A 17,863-nucleotide genomic window follows, 5' to 3' on the forward strand; every position below is an offset into this window, starting at 1 on the left:
AGAAAGGAGGATGAAGATGAACAATTTCTATAAATATTTGTGAATTTTACCCTATAGATGGAATTACTATAGTGCCCACCAGATACAATTTAACCACCAATCTAACATTTTTAGCTTAGCATTCTATTATCATATTTTTAACTAATATTTTTAAACATTGTTAATTAATTATTAACTAAAAATAATAAATTATGTTGTCTAGTTGAAAATCTTAACTTGTTTTATAATTTAAAAAAATATTAATTTATTATTTGTCAATATCTTGAAAAATAATATATATTTAAAATTTTGTTTATTTAAATATTAAAAAAAAATTAAGACTCTTAATAATTTTTTTTTTATCGGCCTTGCAAGAGAAACTGTGGGAGGACTCCATGAATGACTAGCAGCTTCAAAGTTCAAATTCACATAACCATCAATTATTTTCATGTAACCATCAACCCAGCATCTATATCTCCTCTTGTCCCAAATCCAAATAAACAGATAGAAATAGATAACAAATTGATAATGAGCTAAAGAATGATGACGGTCCAAGACAGTAAATAGAAGAAGAACCTTCCAAATATCCAATACAGTAAGGCTACTAAAGCTCCTCCATATTTCTTGCTCTACTTTCCTCAAAGAAGCAAAGGATTAATGGAGAAATTAAAGCAACAACAGGATTTTGAGAAGTTATTACAGCGGTGCGCCCATACGATTACGTGGTTCCACCCTTTCGTCTCTACGAGGTCGCTGCAAAGTTAGGGTTGTTGCAGCAAACTTCTAAATCTTTTTAATTTATAAAAGCCAATTTTAGATTTAGAGAACTTTAGGAGCCAACATTACGTAATGAACATTATAGTTAATATTTAATATAAAAAGATATTTAAAATTTTTAAAAATAAAATATTTAAAATTTAATTAAAATTAAAAAAATAAAAACTAAATTTAACAAAAAATACATGTTATATTTAATTTATTTAATAATTTATTATAATATTAATTGAAATAAACAGTAATTAATATTGATTTCTTAACATTATTCTTATAGAATAAACTGTTTAAGATATTGGGATGCAGTGGAATGGATGTGTAAAAAATTGTGAGGCAAGTTTTTATAGGAGGTTGTATCAATGATATTTTTTTGAGACTTTGATTGTTCTTATTGCAAAGGTGGATAATCCAACGAATACGAAGGATTTTAAGTCGATTAGTTTATACAATGTTATTTATAAAATTGTCATTAAAGTTTCGGTGAATCGATTTCGCCCATGTTTTCTGAGGTGATGATTGATTCGTTGCAAGGCTGAATTATTCTTGAAAAAGAAACTAGTAAGAGCATTATTATTACATAAGAAATTTTTTATTTTATGCGAAAGACAAAGTCCAAAACAAGAACAATTGCTTTTAAGATTGATCTTAAGAAGGCTTATGATAGAGTTGATTTGCGTTTTTTGGAGCATTCGTTGAAGAGTTTTGAATTCCCAACTACAGATGTCAGACTTATTATGTATTGTGTGTGCTCTTCTTCCTTGTCCATTCGATGGAATGGGGAAAGGTTTCAAAATTTTGAGTCTCTCAGGGTCTGAGATAAGGAGATCTAATATCGCCATACCTTTTTGTTATTTGCATGGAAATGCTTACTTGCCTTATTTCTCACCTTGTCTCTAGTGGTTCTTGGATTTCGGTGGTTGTTTCTAAAGGAGGGCCTAAAGTCTCTCATCTTATGTTTGCTGACAATTTGCTTCTCTTTTGTAAGGCCACTAAGAATCAAATTGAAATAGTTATGAGAGCTATCGACATCTTTATAAAGGTGTTTGGCTTAAGGTGAATTTATCCAAGTCGAAAGTTCAATGTTCTAAAAATATTTCTCAGACAAAGAAGGATATTTTATCTAGTGTGTCAAATATTCACTTCACTTAACACTTGAAAAGATATTTGGGGTGAATATTAATTATGATAGAGCTGCCGAAAGACGGTTCAAGAGGTAATTAAAAAAATTTGTGCTAGATTGACTAGTTAGAAAGGGCGCATGCGGGGAGATTATGTTTGGTAAAATCGATTCTATCTTTAATTTCGATCTATCAAATGCAAGCTTTCCTTTTTCCTTCTTATGCTCATGACAAGATTGACTCCATGATGCATCAATTCTTGTGGAAAGGTAATGCAGATAGCAAAGATATTCCTTTAGTAAAGTGGAAGAAAGTTGTGGTGGCTCCTAAGAATCTAAGAGGGCTTAGAGTTAGAGATTCGCAGTATGCTAATGTGACGCTTGTTGATAAATTGATTTAGCAAATGTTGAAGGATAAAGAGTGGTTGTGGGTGCAACTTCTTTTTCATAAATACTTGAAGCAAAATCGGAATTAAGGATTGGTTAAATATGATTCTTTTGTGTGGAAAAACATCTTCAAAGTCTATATGACCATCAAAGAGGGTCTTAGGTGGCAAATAGGGAATTTTTTTCAATTTTTGCGGTATGATCCTTGGAGTCCTTTAGATATTCTTGCAGATTCTTTCTCGTTTGTTCTTGTTTCTGATTTATTGCTCAAGTTGGATGATGTTTACCATGATGAGATTTAGAATTTTGAAAACTTCTCCACCCCAACTTCCGAGAATATTAAATCCTTTTTAAGGGGCTATTCTTCCTCTTGAAAGGAGCGTGAACGGGTTGGATTTGAAAACTGGCTTAATAAAGAAATAAAAGGAAAAACAAGAAGGTAAGGATTCAAATTGAATAAAAAAATATACATTGAAATTGAAATAGAAATAAATAGGATAGATTGAAATTGAGTAAGTACAAAAAGAATCACTCTATTTTTTACCCAATTTTTTGACGTAACAAGAAATGGACTCTTCAACCTAACTTGTCAACGCCATAGTTTGGGAATTAAATCGAATGGACTCCTCAACCTTCTACTCAATTCCCCATGCAACAAGAGAGGGACTCCTCAACCACAATTTTTCACACCATGGTTTCACCACGAAACCAAATGGGATTTTCAAACCTTTAAATCATTCTATACTACGACTACCTTAGTTTATGAGGTATTTATAACCTCTTATTAGATTAAAATATAGAAAACCTTAAACCCATAAACATAAGGCCCAATTTAGTAATTAAATAAATAAAATTAAAATATATCAAATTAAATTAAAACATTCTAAAAATATAAACTAATATCTTCTAAATAACACTTGAACTCTTCATATTACAAACATTTGAAACACGTATCATTATCCTCCTCTTCAAAAAGATTCGTCCTCGAATCATGTAGGTGAAAAAATAGTATATGAAAAGGACAATAATTACAAGGAAGATAATTTTTTTTGTTTTTTTTCTTTTTTTTTGCACTGTATGTTTTTTATATTTTTTTAAACAATAAAATCAACAATAATGACAAAATAATAATGAAACGCAAATGGAAATAAGAACACAAGAACTTAAAGAAAGAGGCAACATATACTGAACTTTTTTTTATGATAAAAGAAGAACAAATATAGATTAATAAGAATTAATCTAATACCTGAGTTCTGATACCAAATGATAAATAAATAAAAGGATAAACAAGAAGATAAGGATTCAAACTGAATAAAAAAAGATATATTGAAATTGAAATAAAAACAAATAGGATAGATTGAAATTAACTACAAAAGAATAATCACTTTACTTTCTACCCAATTTCTTGACGCAATAAGAAATGGACTCCTCAACCTAACTTGTCAATGCCATAGTTTGGGAATTGAATCGAAGGGACTCCTCAACCTTCTATTCAATTACCCGATGTAACAAGAGAGGGACTCCTCAACCTCAATTGTCCACACTATGGTTTCATCACGAAACCAAAATGGGGTTTTCAAACCTTTAAATCATTCTATACTACGACTACCCTAGTTTACGAGGTATTTATAAGGGTTAAGTGCTTTTTTTGTCCTTAAGGTCTAAGGCCAAAATCAAAATCGTCCCCGACCTTTTTTTGTTATTAAAATCATCCTCAACCTTTTTTTGTTATTAAAATCATCCTCAACGTTACAAAACGTTATAAAATCGTCCTTTCTACTTTAATTTTTTTTTTACCAAATTACCTTTAATAATATAAATAATAAAAATAATATTAAAAAATAAAAACAAAACCCTTACCCCCCACCTGCACCCTCACTCCCGTATCTCTTCCCCTTTCACTGACTCACGTCACAACCAAAGAACACAAAAAAGGGAAACGAAGAGATCATCCATGGAGGTTAGAGCTAGAGCTCTAGGCAAGATAATACTCTCTAGGGAACACGCTGTTGTTCATGGATCCACTTATACACCTACCTTACTCTCCGCTTCTCCACCCCTTCCAGTACGCTCTTTCATTCTCTCTCTCTCTAGATCCATTCTTGATTTCATTTTTTGTTTTTAGTTGTTTTCAATTTTGTATGTATTTATTTATATACTGACAATCAGGATTCGTTGAAACTTGTGTTGAAGGCTGAGGGTTTAGAGTTCTCGTGGCCGACTAACAGAATCAAACAAGAGTTTCCGGAATCATCAGCTGAGCCGCAATCTCCAGTGCCACCCTCATGCTCTGTCGAGTCTGTCAAGTCTATTGCATCTCTCGTTGAATGACTCAACATTCCTGAGGCTAAGATCGCTTTTTCTTCTGGTGCTTCTACTTTCGTTTGGTTATACACTTCCTTTTGTTGTCGTCAGAGAGTGGAGGCTTGGCCAGCATGAGGTGAGGCTAAGCTCTAAGGAGTAGAGGGCGTCATTTGCGACGTTATGGGAGAGGCAACGATGAGGCTGAGCTTTGAGGGATTGGGGAAGCCGATGGGGGTGAGGTGGGGGTATGAGGAAGGGGTTGGGGAGAGAAGAAAGGGAAGAGATGCGGGAGTGGGGGTGCAAGTGGAGGGGGGAAGGGTTTGTTTTTATTTTTTAATATTATTTTTATTATTTATATTAATTATTAAGGGTAATTTGGTAAAAGAAATTAAAGTAGAAAATGATGATTTTATAACGTTGAGGATGATTTTAATAACAAAAAAAAGGTCGGGGACGATTTTGATTTTGGTCTCAGATCTTAGGAACGAAAAAAGTACTTAACCCTATTTATAACCTCTTATTTGGTTAAAATATAGAAAATTCTAAGTTCACAAATATAAGGTCCAATTTAGTAATTAAATAAACAAAATTAAAATATATCAAATTAAATTAAAACATTCTAAAAATATAAACTAATATCTTCTAAATAACGCTTGAACTCTTCATATCACGAATATTTGAAGCACGTATATGGCTGCTTCGAAGGTATATACTACCAAAAACGGGTACAACTGGCTTGTGCATATGAAATTTCAATGGAGAGATGACAGAAATTGAAAGTGGCCATGGAAGCTTCATTCGAAAAAAAGGTCAAATTCCTCTTTTGGCTTACGTTTTATGATGCTATTCTCGCTAATGTCTTCCGTCATAAAAAGAGTTTAACGGTGAGTGACCTTTGTAATAAATATAGTAATGATTCTGAATATGTGTTATATTGTCTTTGGAATTGTTCCATTGCTCGTGATGTATGATATTCTTTAGATCCTTCTATTGTTGATTGTGCTAATGCTTCTGATTTTCGATCCTGGATTACTAGCGGTATTAATGATAAAGAAGAAGTAATGGTTACTAGGATTTGGTGGATTTGGCGGAATAAATGTAATGATTTCTTCAACTCGAATGAACCATGGCCTAGGAGAAAAATTTCTTGCCTTACGAGAGTCTTGGCGAATGAGTTGAAAAGGGTGAAGAATGATAGAAATTTTTTGGGATTATGCAGTACAAATTTTTTTGTGGCAGCCACCTCCCCAAAATGTTTTTAAGGTCACTATGATGTTAGTGTTTTTCCAAACTCTTTTGTAGCAGATTTTAGATGTGTTATCTCTGATTATTATGGCACCTGAGTGTTAAGTAGTTTGGGACGTCTGTCATTTGATTTAATTTTTAAGAATGTGCTATTGACAATCTGAAATTGTCTTGTTATTATGTGAGAAGTTGATTATGATTCTCTAATTTATGAAACTGATTTTATGGTAGTGTATTTTTTGTTGAATAATATTATTAACTATATTACATATAATAATATGAATATTATCAAAAAGATTATGAAATTGTTAAGTAAAAACTGAAAGATGTTATTTATTTAAGTTAGATGAAAAATTAATGTTACTGCTGATTGTTTAGTTAAAATAAAAATTAATAATGTTTATTTTTAATCGATGTAAATTCAACTAAATAATGATCCCAAACAGATTTTATTAAAAAATTCTGCTGTATAGTAGTTTTTCGATGTTATATTCCTGCTTGTTTTCGTTTTTGTTGCATACTCCCAAAAAAAAAAAACTGTTTTAGATATTAAGACTTCACACCAAAACACACAAATTTATTGGGTGGACTAAATTGGGAACTAATATAGTTGCTTGTTATATGCACAATGCATTTGACTTGTAGGTAACTCACCGTCAAAAGATGAGGAAGAATCTGGAAATTCATTAAAAAAGAAAAAAAAAACATATACAGCAGCAATCAAAGCTAATAAATGACAAAGCAGCAATAATAAAGAAGGAAAACATGTATAGGAGAAAAATGTTGAAAAGAACCGCACAGAGTCAGACTACTCAAGAATTATTAAGAACAAGACAAGCCATCAAGAAGAAAAATCTAAGTTGGAATTAAATAAGGTCTCAAATTCCAGAATTTTTTCACATTAATAATTGACGTATGATGTGATAAATAAAATAGTATTAAAATTGTAATTTTATGAATGTATAGAAGATTATTAGGCACCTACGTTATCAAGACGAGCTTAGACACACAATAAATAAATAAATTGGAAGGTATTTTAGCTTCTTAATAAAATATTTTGGTTTACAATGTTGAAAATGATGGTTAAGCCTTAAAATAGAGAATAGTTGCATGTTACTCACATTTGAAGTAAGCTGGCTAAAGTTCATTCATATTGATTGTTACTATAATACCATGCATGATGCATACAATAAAGTATAAAGTAACCATTTTACATTTTCATCCATCTATCATTATTCAACTAACCCCCAGAGTTTTCTTATCCAACAATCACATTTTTTTTATATCAAGTTAATTAAGCGGATATTTTAGTGTTCCTTTTTCCAATTTTAGAAGTGGAAAATATATATATCCCAAATAGGTAGACTACAACAAATATGGCCTTTTGCAACGCCAAATTTTACAACGTCTTAAAACCGTTCTTTTAGATAGTTTTAAATAACGATTTTTTATAGTGTTACTGTCAATTTGTCATTATTTTATAGCAACAAATTAAAATTGTTATCTTTGACTATTTTAAAGAACAGTTTTATAACCGTTACCATGAATTATTTTTAAGTAACTGTTTTTTTTTGTTTAAAGAATTGTACAAAAGAAACGCATTAAAATCGTTGCCGAAATACTACACTTTAAAAACCGTTCTATTAGATAGTCTTAGATAACGGTTTTTACAATGTTGCTCTTGAAATACGTTTTTTCATTACACTATAATAACAAAATAAAACCGTTCTCTTTGACTATTTTAAAGAACGGTTTTATAACCATTACAATAATTGTTTATGAAACAACCATTTTTTAATATTATTTAAAAAATTATACAAATTAAACAATACCAATAAAAATAATTTTAGATAATTATATAAATTTAAACTATTTCTTATATAAATACTGAATTTATAAAATACTAAAAAACTATTGTTATAAATAAATAACAAATATTATTTTAAAAAATTAAAATTAAAATAATTTATAATAAATATTATATATTATTATTATAGATATATAAAAATATTATATTTTGAAAACATAACGTTAAAAAAATTATAATAAATATTATTTATTTTTATTATAAATATATAACAAATATTAATATAAAAAAATAAAATTAAAATAATTTTAGAATAAATATATTATATATCTATTGTTTATTTTCTCACTAAGCATATAAGAAAGCAGAACAGACGCGCGCTCTTCCTCTTCTCTTCGAAACCAAGGGCGAAGAATGCTACTCTTCCTCCCTCCACCGCCCTAACCCACGCCTTCAGAATTAGAGACATCATCGAATCGCAGTTCACCAGAAGCCCGAAATCGCACCATCATCGTAAATCACCAGGAAGCCCTAAATCGACACTCACCATCGTCGCACCATCATCATCGCTGCATCCTTCCCAAAATTGTTGCTGCCTCCTCCTTCCCGGCGTCGCTGAGTCTCTCCTCTTCGCGGCGTTGCTGCTTCTCCCCTCTCTGTGGCTTCAGTGCTTTTCCGTTCTCCGTGGCATCCTTGCGTCTTCTGCTTCGCTGCTTCTCCCCTGTTCTGCTTCGCTGTTTCTGCTTTGCTGCTGTTGCTTCACTGCATCGGCCGTTTGTGGATTGTCATCTGTGGTAAGTGTTCTTCTTCTCTGATTTTCTATTGCTTAGTTAGGGCTTGATTGGCTGTTTGGTATTTTCTGTGGTATTTTCTGTTGCTTAGTTAGGGCTTGATTGGTTGTTGGGTATTCTCTGAAAGTGGTGATGTTTGTGAACAACATGAGCCAGAAAGGTGTTGAATGTTGACTGAGTTTCTGTTCTGGTTTGAATGTTGTTCTGAGTTTCTGTGTACAGGAGGATGTGACTTTAAATTTGTTTTTAATTAATTGAAGTATTCATAGCTTAATCGTGTTCATGAGATTGGTTCAGTTGGTTCTAACAGGTTTTTCTACTCTTACATAAAAGAAGTAGAATTTTTAACGAACTCAATAGTGAGAAAATCTTATTAGAGTCAACTGAATCAATTCCATTAATACAGTTAAGTGGTTGATTACTCTAATTAATTATTGAAAACAAATGTAAACTGTTAGTAATAGTTTCCTTCTTTCTATTGTGCTTAATTGCTTATCCATTTTTTAGTACATAAATTTTCTTTTGGGATAACTGAGGCAACTCTATTGCCAACCAGTGTGTGGTTGTGACCCTATTCGGGTAGCAATACAAGTAAATTTATATAATGTTGGACAGTTGCAATTTTTAACACATACTGTGATCTGTATTGTTTGGATGGGAGCTAAAAAGTCTTGTTTTCTTAAAAGACTGGATTTTGATAATTCTATTGTTTATGTTTATGTTTTGCATCTTTGTTTATCTCTATCCAATGGCTGTTTAGTAGGTTTGCATATAAAATCTATGGGTAATGACACCACTGTAACGCCGTCGTCCCTCTAGACATCGCTGCTTCTGAATCCCCTGTCATTGGTTCTCTGCCTCCTCATTGTGGCTCAACCTCTGTTTAGGTAACTCAAATGTCTCTTATTTTGTGAGTTTAATTGATTTGGTTTCTATTTTGATTTGAAGAATTTTACAGAGTAGAAGTGTAGAAGGAACCTAACCATTGCAATACTCTTAACATTCTTGATCCAAATTATTTTATTTATCATCTACACTCAATATTTGTATAACAAAAAGTCCTACTGTATTGTTAAGCTTCTATTAATTTGTTAACAAAGTAGAACCCTACTGTTATAGTTAAGCTTCTACATGAATAAGCTTCTTTCAAAGAAATGGAACATGGCTCAAATATGACTTTTGATTTAGTCCCTTAACTTATTATTTAGTGTTTGTTTTGGGAAAGACAGTGTTATGTTAGTAAGGGGTTGCTTGGATTTCTTGGACTTCTTAATATTCTTATTTTTCTTCCAATTGCCCTCATACTCAATTTCACCAAACTGGAACCTTTTCATCACTTACCTTGAAGCAGCTTGGTCTGATCATTGGCAAAGGTCAGTTATTCATTATTATTAGTAGCTTGACATTGTGGTTTAGTTCTTTTACTTTCATATTCATTGCATAGGACAATAATTTGTGCATTTTTTATCCTTTGAATCTACCGCTGCTTGTGCAATCTGATGATGAGAATTTTTTTTAATGGTCGAATATATGGCTAAATTTTTGCATAGGACGATAATTGGTTTCCATGTTGTGTTTGTAATTGAAACAGCCTAATCTAAATAAGTTTGTATCCCTTGGAAGGCCAGCGTGGAAGGAAGCTTGTGCTACTCTTCAATAGCTCTTTTCAGGTACAACTTGCAACCTCAATTTGTTCTTTTCTTTTACAAGTAGGACAAGGTGATTTGTGTGGTACAATATTGAAGGAATTCGGGTAGGAAAGAAAGAAAGAAATAAATAAAAATAAAAGGAGAAGAATAAAATAGAGAAAAAACGTCATTTTTTAGTTGAGCAAACAAACGTTCTAATGTCTTAAACGCTACACTGGCTTCTACTTCCATTAACACTTTCACTGGTTTTGTTGGATGGAAATCTTCTTTTTTGTTTCCACATTCTAATGCCTTAAACGCTACACTTTCACTCCCTTTCAACCCAAAACCGCACTTCTCCGTCACTTGCTCTGCCTCTTCTTCCGATACCACAGTTTTTTCTTTCTTCTCAATATGCTCTTCATTTTGTTCAATTTAGCTTCTTTTTCTTTTTTATTTTTCTTTCAGTTCATTTATTTTTCGAAGTGGTAATGTAGCTACTTTATTTGTGTGATAATAAAGGTGACGTTGTTGGTTCCTAATAGCATTCAGTTTTAACCAAGGTTGCGAGAATCGGACCGGTCAAAAAACCGGTGAGGTCACTGGTTCAATAGTTCACTGGTTCGACCGGGGTTCAACCAGGGTTCAACCGGTTTAATTAAATATTCAATAAAATTATTAAAAAATCTAAATAATTTTAAATATATAAATTCAATAATTTCTAATTTAATAAAAATTAAAATTTCACATAATAAATTATCCATTACTTAATATTAGAGGTTCACAAACAACTTCAAACATCAAAGTTTATAATTAAACAAAAAAAAAATGCACATAATGACAAACCCATAATGTTCTACATTCAAAAGAAACAATTACTAGCAAGTTTTCAACTAATCAAAGGTGCAACTCATCAAAAATCATAATTATTAAGTGTTCCAACTAAGAACACTCACGTTGTTGTTCAACTGAGATTTGATTATATTATCCGAATCAGAAGTACAATGAAAGTGACTTGTTATAATAGATTGTTAATAATGGAACGCATTCAACATTCCACCTCGTCCCTCATACCAGAATTTAGCACAAATAATGAGGTTTTGCAACTAAGCATTAGGTTTAACCATGAATTACATGTGAAAACGTACTAAAGAATGTTAGAAACATAAACCAACCTAAACGAAAAAAAATTCCAAAACAATGTCATTGCTTTCGGGGCTATGAATGGCTACTGGTCAAGGATGTTATGCACATAAAAGTTGAATAGGTCCACTGCTTGACCCTGCTACACGCCTAAATGAAGATGTATTCAAAGCTCTAGAAATATTCATATAAATTCTCTGCACTCAGGTATTAAACAGTACATTGTCAGTAAATAAAATTATGTCTTTAAATTATATGGCATAACATTATTTATGGGAACAGCCTGATCTCCTGCAAGCTGTGTAACCTTTTTTTTTTTAAATGAAAATAATATACTATAAAATTAAAAGATAACTTACCTTCTTTCCAAGCTTCAACCACGCCATTCATAAGCATATAATAGATCTGCAAAATTAAACAAATTGCAATATATTTCAAAAACAATATACAGGAAAAATGATGGAAGTAATCGGCAGCTCATTAATGGTGGATTTCTTCAGTCATCAGGAATAGCCACAAAAAAAAAAATTACATATTTCATATAGTGAGTGGAATAAGTAAACACAAAAGTGGGTCAAAAGGCAAAATCCAACACATGTTTTTCAAATCTCAGATTATGCACGATAAATTGAGAAGTCAATAAATTGAGACAGTGCTATGGATAAAGACCAATAGAAGTTGTACAATGAAAATCACTGCCAAAATGTTCTGCAACAATCATATTGAATTTGAAGATAGAGATTTCAGAGGCAAGCTGGGCAACAAAGCCAAATACCAAATGAAGGTAAAGCTTTTAATTTCTGCACTAAAATTTGATGATAGAGATTTCAGAGGATGACTATTCCAATCAAAATACCTGAGTTTTGCCAGAAAACGACTCTAAAATTGTGGGAACGTACACACTCGACTGTCTTAGATGTGAAGCTTGATAAAACTTGAGAATCTTTAGGCTAGGCATATTGTAATACTCGGCAGTAAGCAGTAAGCAGCATAACTAAATTAATAATTAGTTTCCCATTCAACAAATTGACAAATTATCAAGCCAAATAATCTCCAGAACAAGTTCAAGAACAGAAAATCACTCGCTGTAAAAAAAATTAGACAACCGACCAACAGCAGCATAACAGAATCAAGAATATCATCAACAATCCTAGACCACGGTGATAACAACAATAATTGAAGAAGAAAAATTAAAACAACAATTACAGTAAAAAAAATACCTTCTCTTCTAGAGCACAGAGGTGAGGGAGCACGACGGAAGGTTGGACGCGGCAGAACTAGAGAAGAGGTGGCCTGGACCACCGCGGAACTGGAGAAGAGGTGGCCTGGACCACCACGGAACTGGAGCCCAGGAGGGTGGTGCGCGGCGGAACTAGAGCAGAGGAGCAGAGCCGGCGCAGCGGAACAGCGGCTGCGCAACGGAGGAAGCACGCGAGACGAGATGCAGTAGGGACGGCAGCTTCAAGTAGTTGAGACGGCGGAGGTGATATGGCAGTGAGGCTAGGGCTGGGAGAACTGGTGAAGGGGATCTAGGGGTTGGGAGGAGAGGCTTCTGTGCTTCCCCTGACTGCGACGGACGGCGGCGGTGACTCACTCCTTGCGGCTTTCCACGGTTGGCGATGAGGCTAGGGTTTCCGTTTTGGTTTCGGGAGAAAGAAGGAGATGGGAGAAGGACTGGAGACTAGAAAGTGGAAACTGAATAGGGATTTAGGGCTTCCTTCCACGTTTTTTTTTTTTTTTTAGCCAAAACGACGTCGTTTAGCATCTTAGCTTTCAAACAAAAAACCGGACAGTTCTTCCGGTTCACCGGTTAACCGCCGGTTTGACCGGTTTTTTTTATCGGTTTTTTGCTGAGCGGTTTTTAACATTATCCGGACCGGTTAGGTGACTGGTTCCCGGTTATTCCGGTTGAACCGGCCGGTCCGGTTCGGTTTTCAGAACCATCGTTTTAACAAATTTGTTGCTTTAGATAGTGGTGCAAATTGTTATAGGGTTCTAGGAGAGGGTAATTCAGGTATTTTTTAGTCTTTGAGATGAATCAATTGATGGAGATTGTTGAATTTGATTGATTGAAGGCATGGAAAAAGAGGGGAAAAAGTTCTGTTAACAATTAACATTCATTTGTATGTTTTACAGAAATGAGTAATATTGTTCAAATTTGGGAGACTGTTATAAGCATTTCTTTCTCTTGATTACTCTTTCATTTGATTGATTATACTCATTTAAGCAAGAGAAATTCATGATTTTTGTGGTGATTTTGTCTTCAGATCCTCTGCTGGTGAAGGCTGCCAGAGGAGAACCTGTTAGACGGCCACCAGCAAGGATGATTTTGTCTTCATGATATATTTGAGCATTGTTTGTGTATTGACATTTGACAAATCTGTTTGTGGTATCAAATTATCTTCAAATCTTACATTTTGTTTGTGATTTTTTAGTTGGCATTGATGCTTATATTTGCAAGTTACTCCAAAACTGCAGGGTTAAGTCGATTGTGAGGAGCATAGCTATATACTTATTAACAAATACTTGAACGAATGAAACTATATAATACTACGTCTTTTCTCTTAGCTTATTATGCTATACTAGTTCAGTTCGTTGTAATTACTGTGAGGAGCATAGCTATATACTTATTATTGCTTATTATGCTATACCAATGAGTTTAGTGAGATTGTATTATAATTAGTTGTTATTGATGGATCACGTGAATTAACCTCAATTTCTTTTGGTTCATTAACTCACCTGGTGTGGAACTTAGTTTATGCATTTTTATTTTAACTAAGAGATTTATTCTTCCATGTAGGTAGGTTCTTTCAACCAAAGCACTCTAGCTTCTCAAGCAAAGAACATGGTCTCTGCTCCCATCCTTTTCATTCTTTCTTTTTCTTAATTCATAATTAAGGAAGATACTAATATACTTGAGTTTTTTCTAACTTAGCCTTTACTTATTGGGTTCAAATCAGAATTTTTATAGCATGAAGTATATACTGTCTTTAAATTCGCCAGACAAGGTTGGTACATAACTTTGTGTTTGTCTTTTTAATGCTTATTATTCGGGTTTTCTAATTTGTCAAAAATGTTTATACAAATAAAGATCAGATTTAAAATTCTTTCTAGTTCTTTATGTGGAGCAGTTACCATTAAAGCCAAAAGAGTCCACTCAAGCTGGGTTACCACACTAACTTTGTTGAAGAAAAATGAAGAAATTGTCACCCTTAGGCTATAGTATTTTTGTATTTTGAAAAATGATGATGATATAAGTAAAAGTAATTATGACCTAAACTAGTATTATGTTATTTTGCAATGATGATATATTGTGATTGTGGATCTTACAACCATTTTTTTAAGTCAAATTTGATGATAAATGTTTAATTAATTTTCTTTAGTAATTTGATTCAAATAGTTTAGATTATTTATTGACACTAAATTAAAAAAAAAGTTAGAACTATTTTCATTCATGAGAAAACTATTGTAAATAAAGAATTATATATTACAAAAAACCGTTGTCAAAAGTCACAAAAGGTAATGATGTTAAAACCGTTGCCAAAAAACGATACTACTGGCAATGCTTTAAAACCGTTGGCTTTGTGAATAATAAAACTGTAACAGTTTAAAATCGTTGTCTATCCAGGTACGGTTTTAAATTGTTGTATCATGAAAAAGAACGGTTTAAAACCGTTGCTTATCGAGTAATAGTTTGAAACCGTTGTTTAATTTTTTTTCAAAACCATTGCCTATACCAGTAACTTTGGCAACAGTGTTTTGGTTACCATTGCCTTAGATAAAAAACTGTTACCTTTGAGCATTGACAACGGTCGCATATACCACAGGTCAAAAACCGTTGTCAAAGCGTTGCCTAAAGTTTAGGGAATGGTTTTTCAATTTACGGCAACGGTTTTTTTATCGTTGTGAAAAGTCTTGTTTGTTGTAGTGTAGATAGATGGAAAACAGAAATCAATCATATTATACAACAAATATGGGACAAATATAAACAAAAGACTCAAAACACCTTTTATTTTAAAACTGAGGCAAAGGCCAAAATTGTGATATATTATATGTTTAAGTACATATATAAACGTTACATTATATTCTTAAAAGCTTGTCATATATTATATGTTTAAGGGTGCGTAATTATTATGGTGCTTAGGTGTTAGGTAGTTCGGTCGTCTGTCATTTAATTCAATATTTAGGAATGAACTATTGACAGTTTAAAATGTTCTTATTATTGCGTAAGAAATTGGTTGTGATTTCTTAATTTATGAAACTGATTTTATAAAAATGTATCTTTTGTTGAATAATATTATCAACTATCTTGCAGGTGATAATATGAATATTATCCAAAAGATTATAAAATTATTAAATAAGATCTGAAAGGTATTATTTATTTAAATTAGAAGAGAAGTTAACGTTGTTGCTGATTGTCTAGATATAAAATAAGGACTAAGAATGTTTATTTTTAATTGGTATAAATTTAGTTAAGTGATGATCTCAAGCAGATTTTATTAAAAGATTTTACTCTGTAATTTTTTGATGTTGTATTCCTGCTTGTTTTAGTTTTTGTTACCGAAGGAAAAAAAAACTGTTTTAGATATTAAAACTTCACACCAAAACGCACAAAGTTATTGGGTGGACTAAATTGGGAACTAATATAGTTGCTTGTCATCATATGCAGAATGCATTTGACTTGTAGGTAACCCACCGTCAAAAGATGAGGAAGAATCTGAAAATTCGTTAAAAAAGAAAACATATACAGCAGCAATCAAAACTAATAAATGACAAAGCAGCAATAATAAAGAAAGAAAACATGTATAGGAGAAAAATGTTGAAAAGAACCGCACACAGTCAGACTACTCAAGAATTATTAAGAACAAGACAAGGCATCAAGAAGAAAAATCTATCTAAGTTGGAATTAATTAAGGTCTCAAATTCCAGAATTTTTTCACATTAATAATTGACGTATGATGTGATAAATAAAATAGTATTAAAATTGTAAAATTTTAGGAAAATATAGAAGATTATTAACCACCTATGTTATCAAGACGAGCTTAGACACAATAAATAAATAAATTGGAAGGTATTTTAGCTTCTTAATAAAATATTTTGGTTTACAATGTTGAAAATAGTTAAGCCTATAAATAGGCAATATTGCATGTTACTCACATTTGAAGTAAGCTGGCTAAAGTTCATTCATATTGATTGTTACTATTATACCATGCATGATGCATACAATAAAGTATAAAGTAACCATTTTACATTTTCATCCATCTATCGTTATTCAACTAACCCCCAGAGTTTCTTATCCAATCACAATTTTTTTAATCAAGCGGATAGATGGAAAACAGAAATCAATCATGTTATACAACAAATATGGGACAAATATAAACAAGAGACTCAAAATACTTTTTATTTTAAAACTGAGGCAAAGGCCAAAATTGTGATGTATTATATGTTTAAGTACATATATAAACGTTACATTATATTCTTAAAAGCTTAGTGAAAAATGAAAGGCGTATTGGAATCTTGCACTGGTCTTACTCGTACCAATGCCCCACGGAATCAATCTGATCTTGAGGTCGTAACTGTTTCTGAATTGAATTTGGTGAAAACGGCAATGAAAATGGTTGATCCGTGGCTACATAAGGAGGTTGATGAGAAATGAGATTTGCAGAAGTATATACACTATTTAGTGTTTGATTAGTTTCATCTTGGTTATGATGATGGTGTTGTTGATGCTGATGCTGATGCTGATGGTGTAGCCTTTGTTCAGAACGTTGTTGCTTTGGAACATTAAGCTTTTCTCCTTCTATGTCTCTATATTTTTGGAGATAGGATTTTAATGGTTCCACATAATCCTCAAACCCTAGGGTTGTGATGGCCCAAATGATATCATCACCATTGATGGTCTTTCTTTTTTCTCTTTGGCATTTGTCGGAGGCTTCTCCAGTGACAAAGCTAATGAACTCCGATACGCATTCTTGAACGGTCTCTTTGGCGTCCTTGGAAATTTTCCCGTTGGCTGGGATCACTTTTTTCATGATTCTACCAACATTGGCTATGGGGAGAAAGCGATCTTGTTCTTTGTTGTTGTTATTGCTGCTACTATTGTTGTTGTTGTTGTGGTTATTGTTGTTCTTTAAGCAAGGGCTTTCAGGGCTTTCTGTGGTGAACCCATTTGGCAAATTGCTATGGCTTTCATCTTCCATACTTCTTGGGGTGAGTGGTGGTGTTAGCTTTGTAGGGTTATTATAAATTATAAATTATACATTTTAATAATGTGAAGATCAACTAAAAGAGGGGCATGAAAATAGGCAAGTGAGAAGGGTTAGGACAAGTGAAAGTTGAAAGAGAAAAAAAAAATTGGTTTAAGGTTAATTTTCACCATTGATTCCCTCGGACTCGCTCTAGATGTAGAACACTTCATGTAGCTAACTACCAAGGACCCAATCCAACTTAAAAAAAAAAAAAACTAATTATTGACAACAGAAATACCGTTTTGACCACTTTTCACACTAAATTAGCTAGCTTTATTTACTGTCTTTAAGATATTGTTTTTGTTCAATAATGAAATGAAATATTTTCTTTTTTTTCAACCCACCCCCCAAAAAACAAAACAAAAAAGAAGAGAGCAGTTTAAGTTCGGTCCTCTCGCTCGTATTTCCTTTCAACCCTTATCCAAGTTGTGTTCATATTT

General features: G+C 32.4%; 1 protein-coding gene and 2 long non-coding RNA genes across 20 annotated transcripts; 2 read left to right on the plus strand and 1 right to left on the minus strand.

The window, feature by feature from the left end:
* The first annotated feature begins 4,137 nt into the window (after window positions 1-4,137).
* Window positions 4,138-5,581, plus strand: LOC140182744 (uncharacterized). The gene is made up of 2 exons (XR_011878829.1): window positions 4,138-4,322; window positions 4,451-5,581. It is a non-coding gene; the product is annotated as an uncharacterized lncRNA (long non-coding RNA).
* Window positions 5,582-7,967: 2,386 nt separating this feature from the next.
* Window positions 7,968-14,548, plus strand: LOC112791096 (uncharacterized). 18 transcript variants are annotated; one of them, XR_011880217.1, is made up of 7 exons: window positions 7,968-8,407; window positions 9,165-9,291; window positions 9,756-9,777; window positions 9,996-10,074; window positions 13,976-14,023; window positions 14,111-14,183; window positions 14,290-14,548. It is a non-coding gene; the product is annotated as an uncharacterized lncRNA (long non-coding RNA). The 18 variants fall into 18 exon arrangements; XR_011880216.1 differs by having other exon boundaries at window positions 14,307-14,548; XR_011880214.1 differs by having other exon boundaries at window positions 14,136-14,183.
* A 2,136-nt stretch (window positions 14,549-16,684) lies between these two features.
* Window positions 16,685-17,825, minus strand: LOC112771167 (nuclear transcription factor Y subunit B-7-like). The gene has a single exon (XM_025815814.3). It carries the CDS (start codon window positions 17,373-17,375, stop codon window positions 16,704-16,706), a length of 672 nt encoding a protein of 223 aa, XP_025671599.1. The 5' UTR covers window positions 17,376-17,825; the 3' UTR covers window positions 16,685-16,703.
* Window positions 17,826-17,863: the final 38 nt, after the last annotated feature.

This window comes from Arachis hypogaea, chromosome 3, assembly GCF_003086295.3.
Source record: "Arachis hypogaea cultivar Tifrunner chromosome 3, arahy.Tifrunner.gnm2.J5K5, whole genome shotgun sequence".
Lineage (NCBI taxonomy): Eukaryota > Viridiplantae > Streptophyta > Magnoliopsida > Fabales > Fabaceae > Arachis > Arachis hypogaea.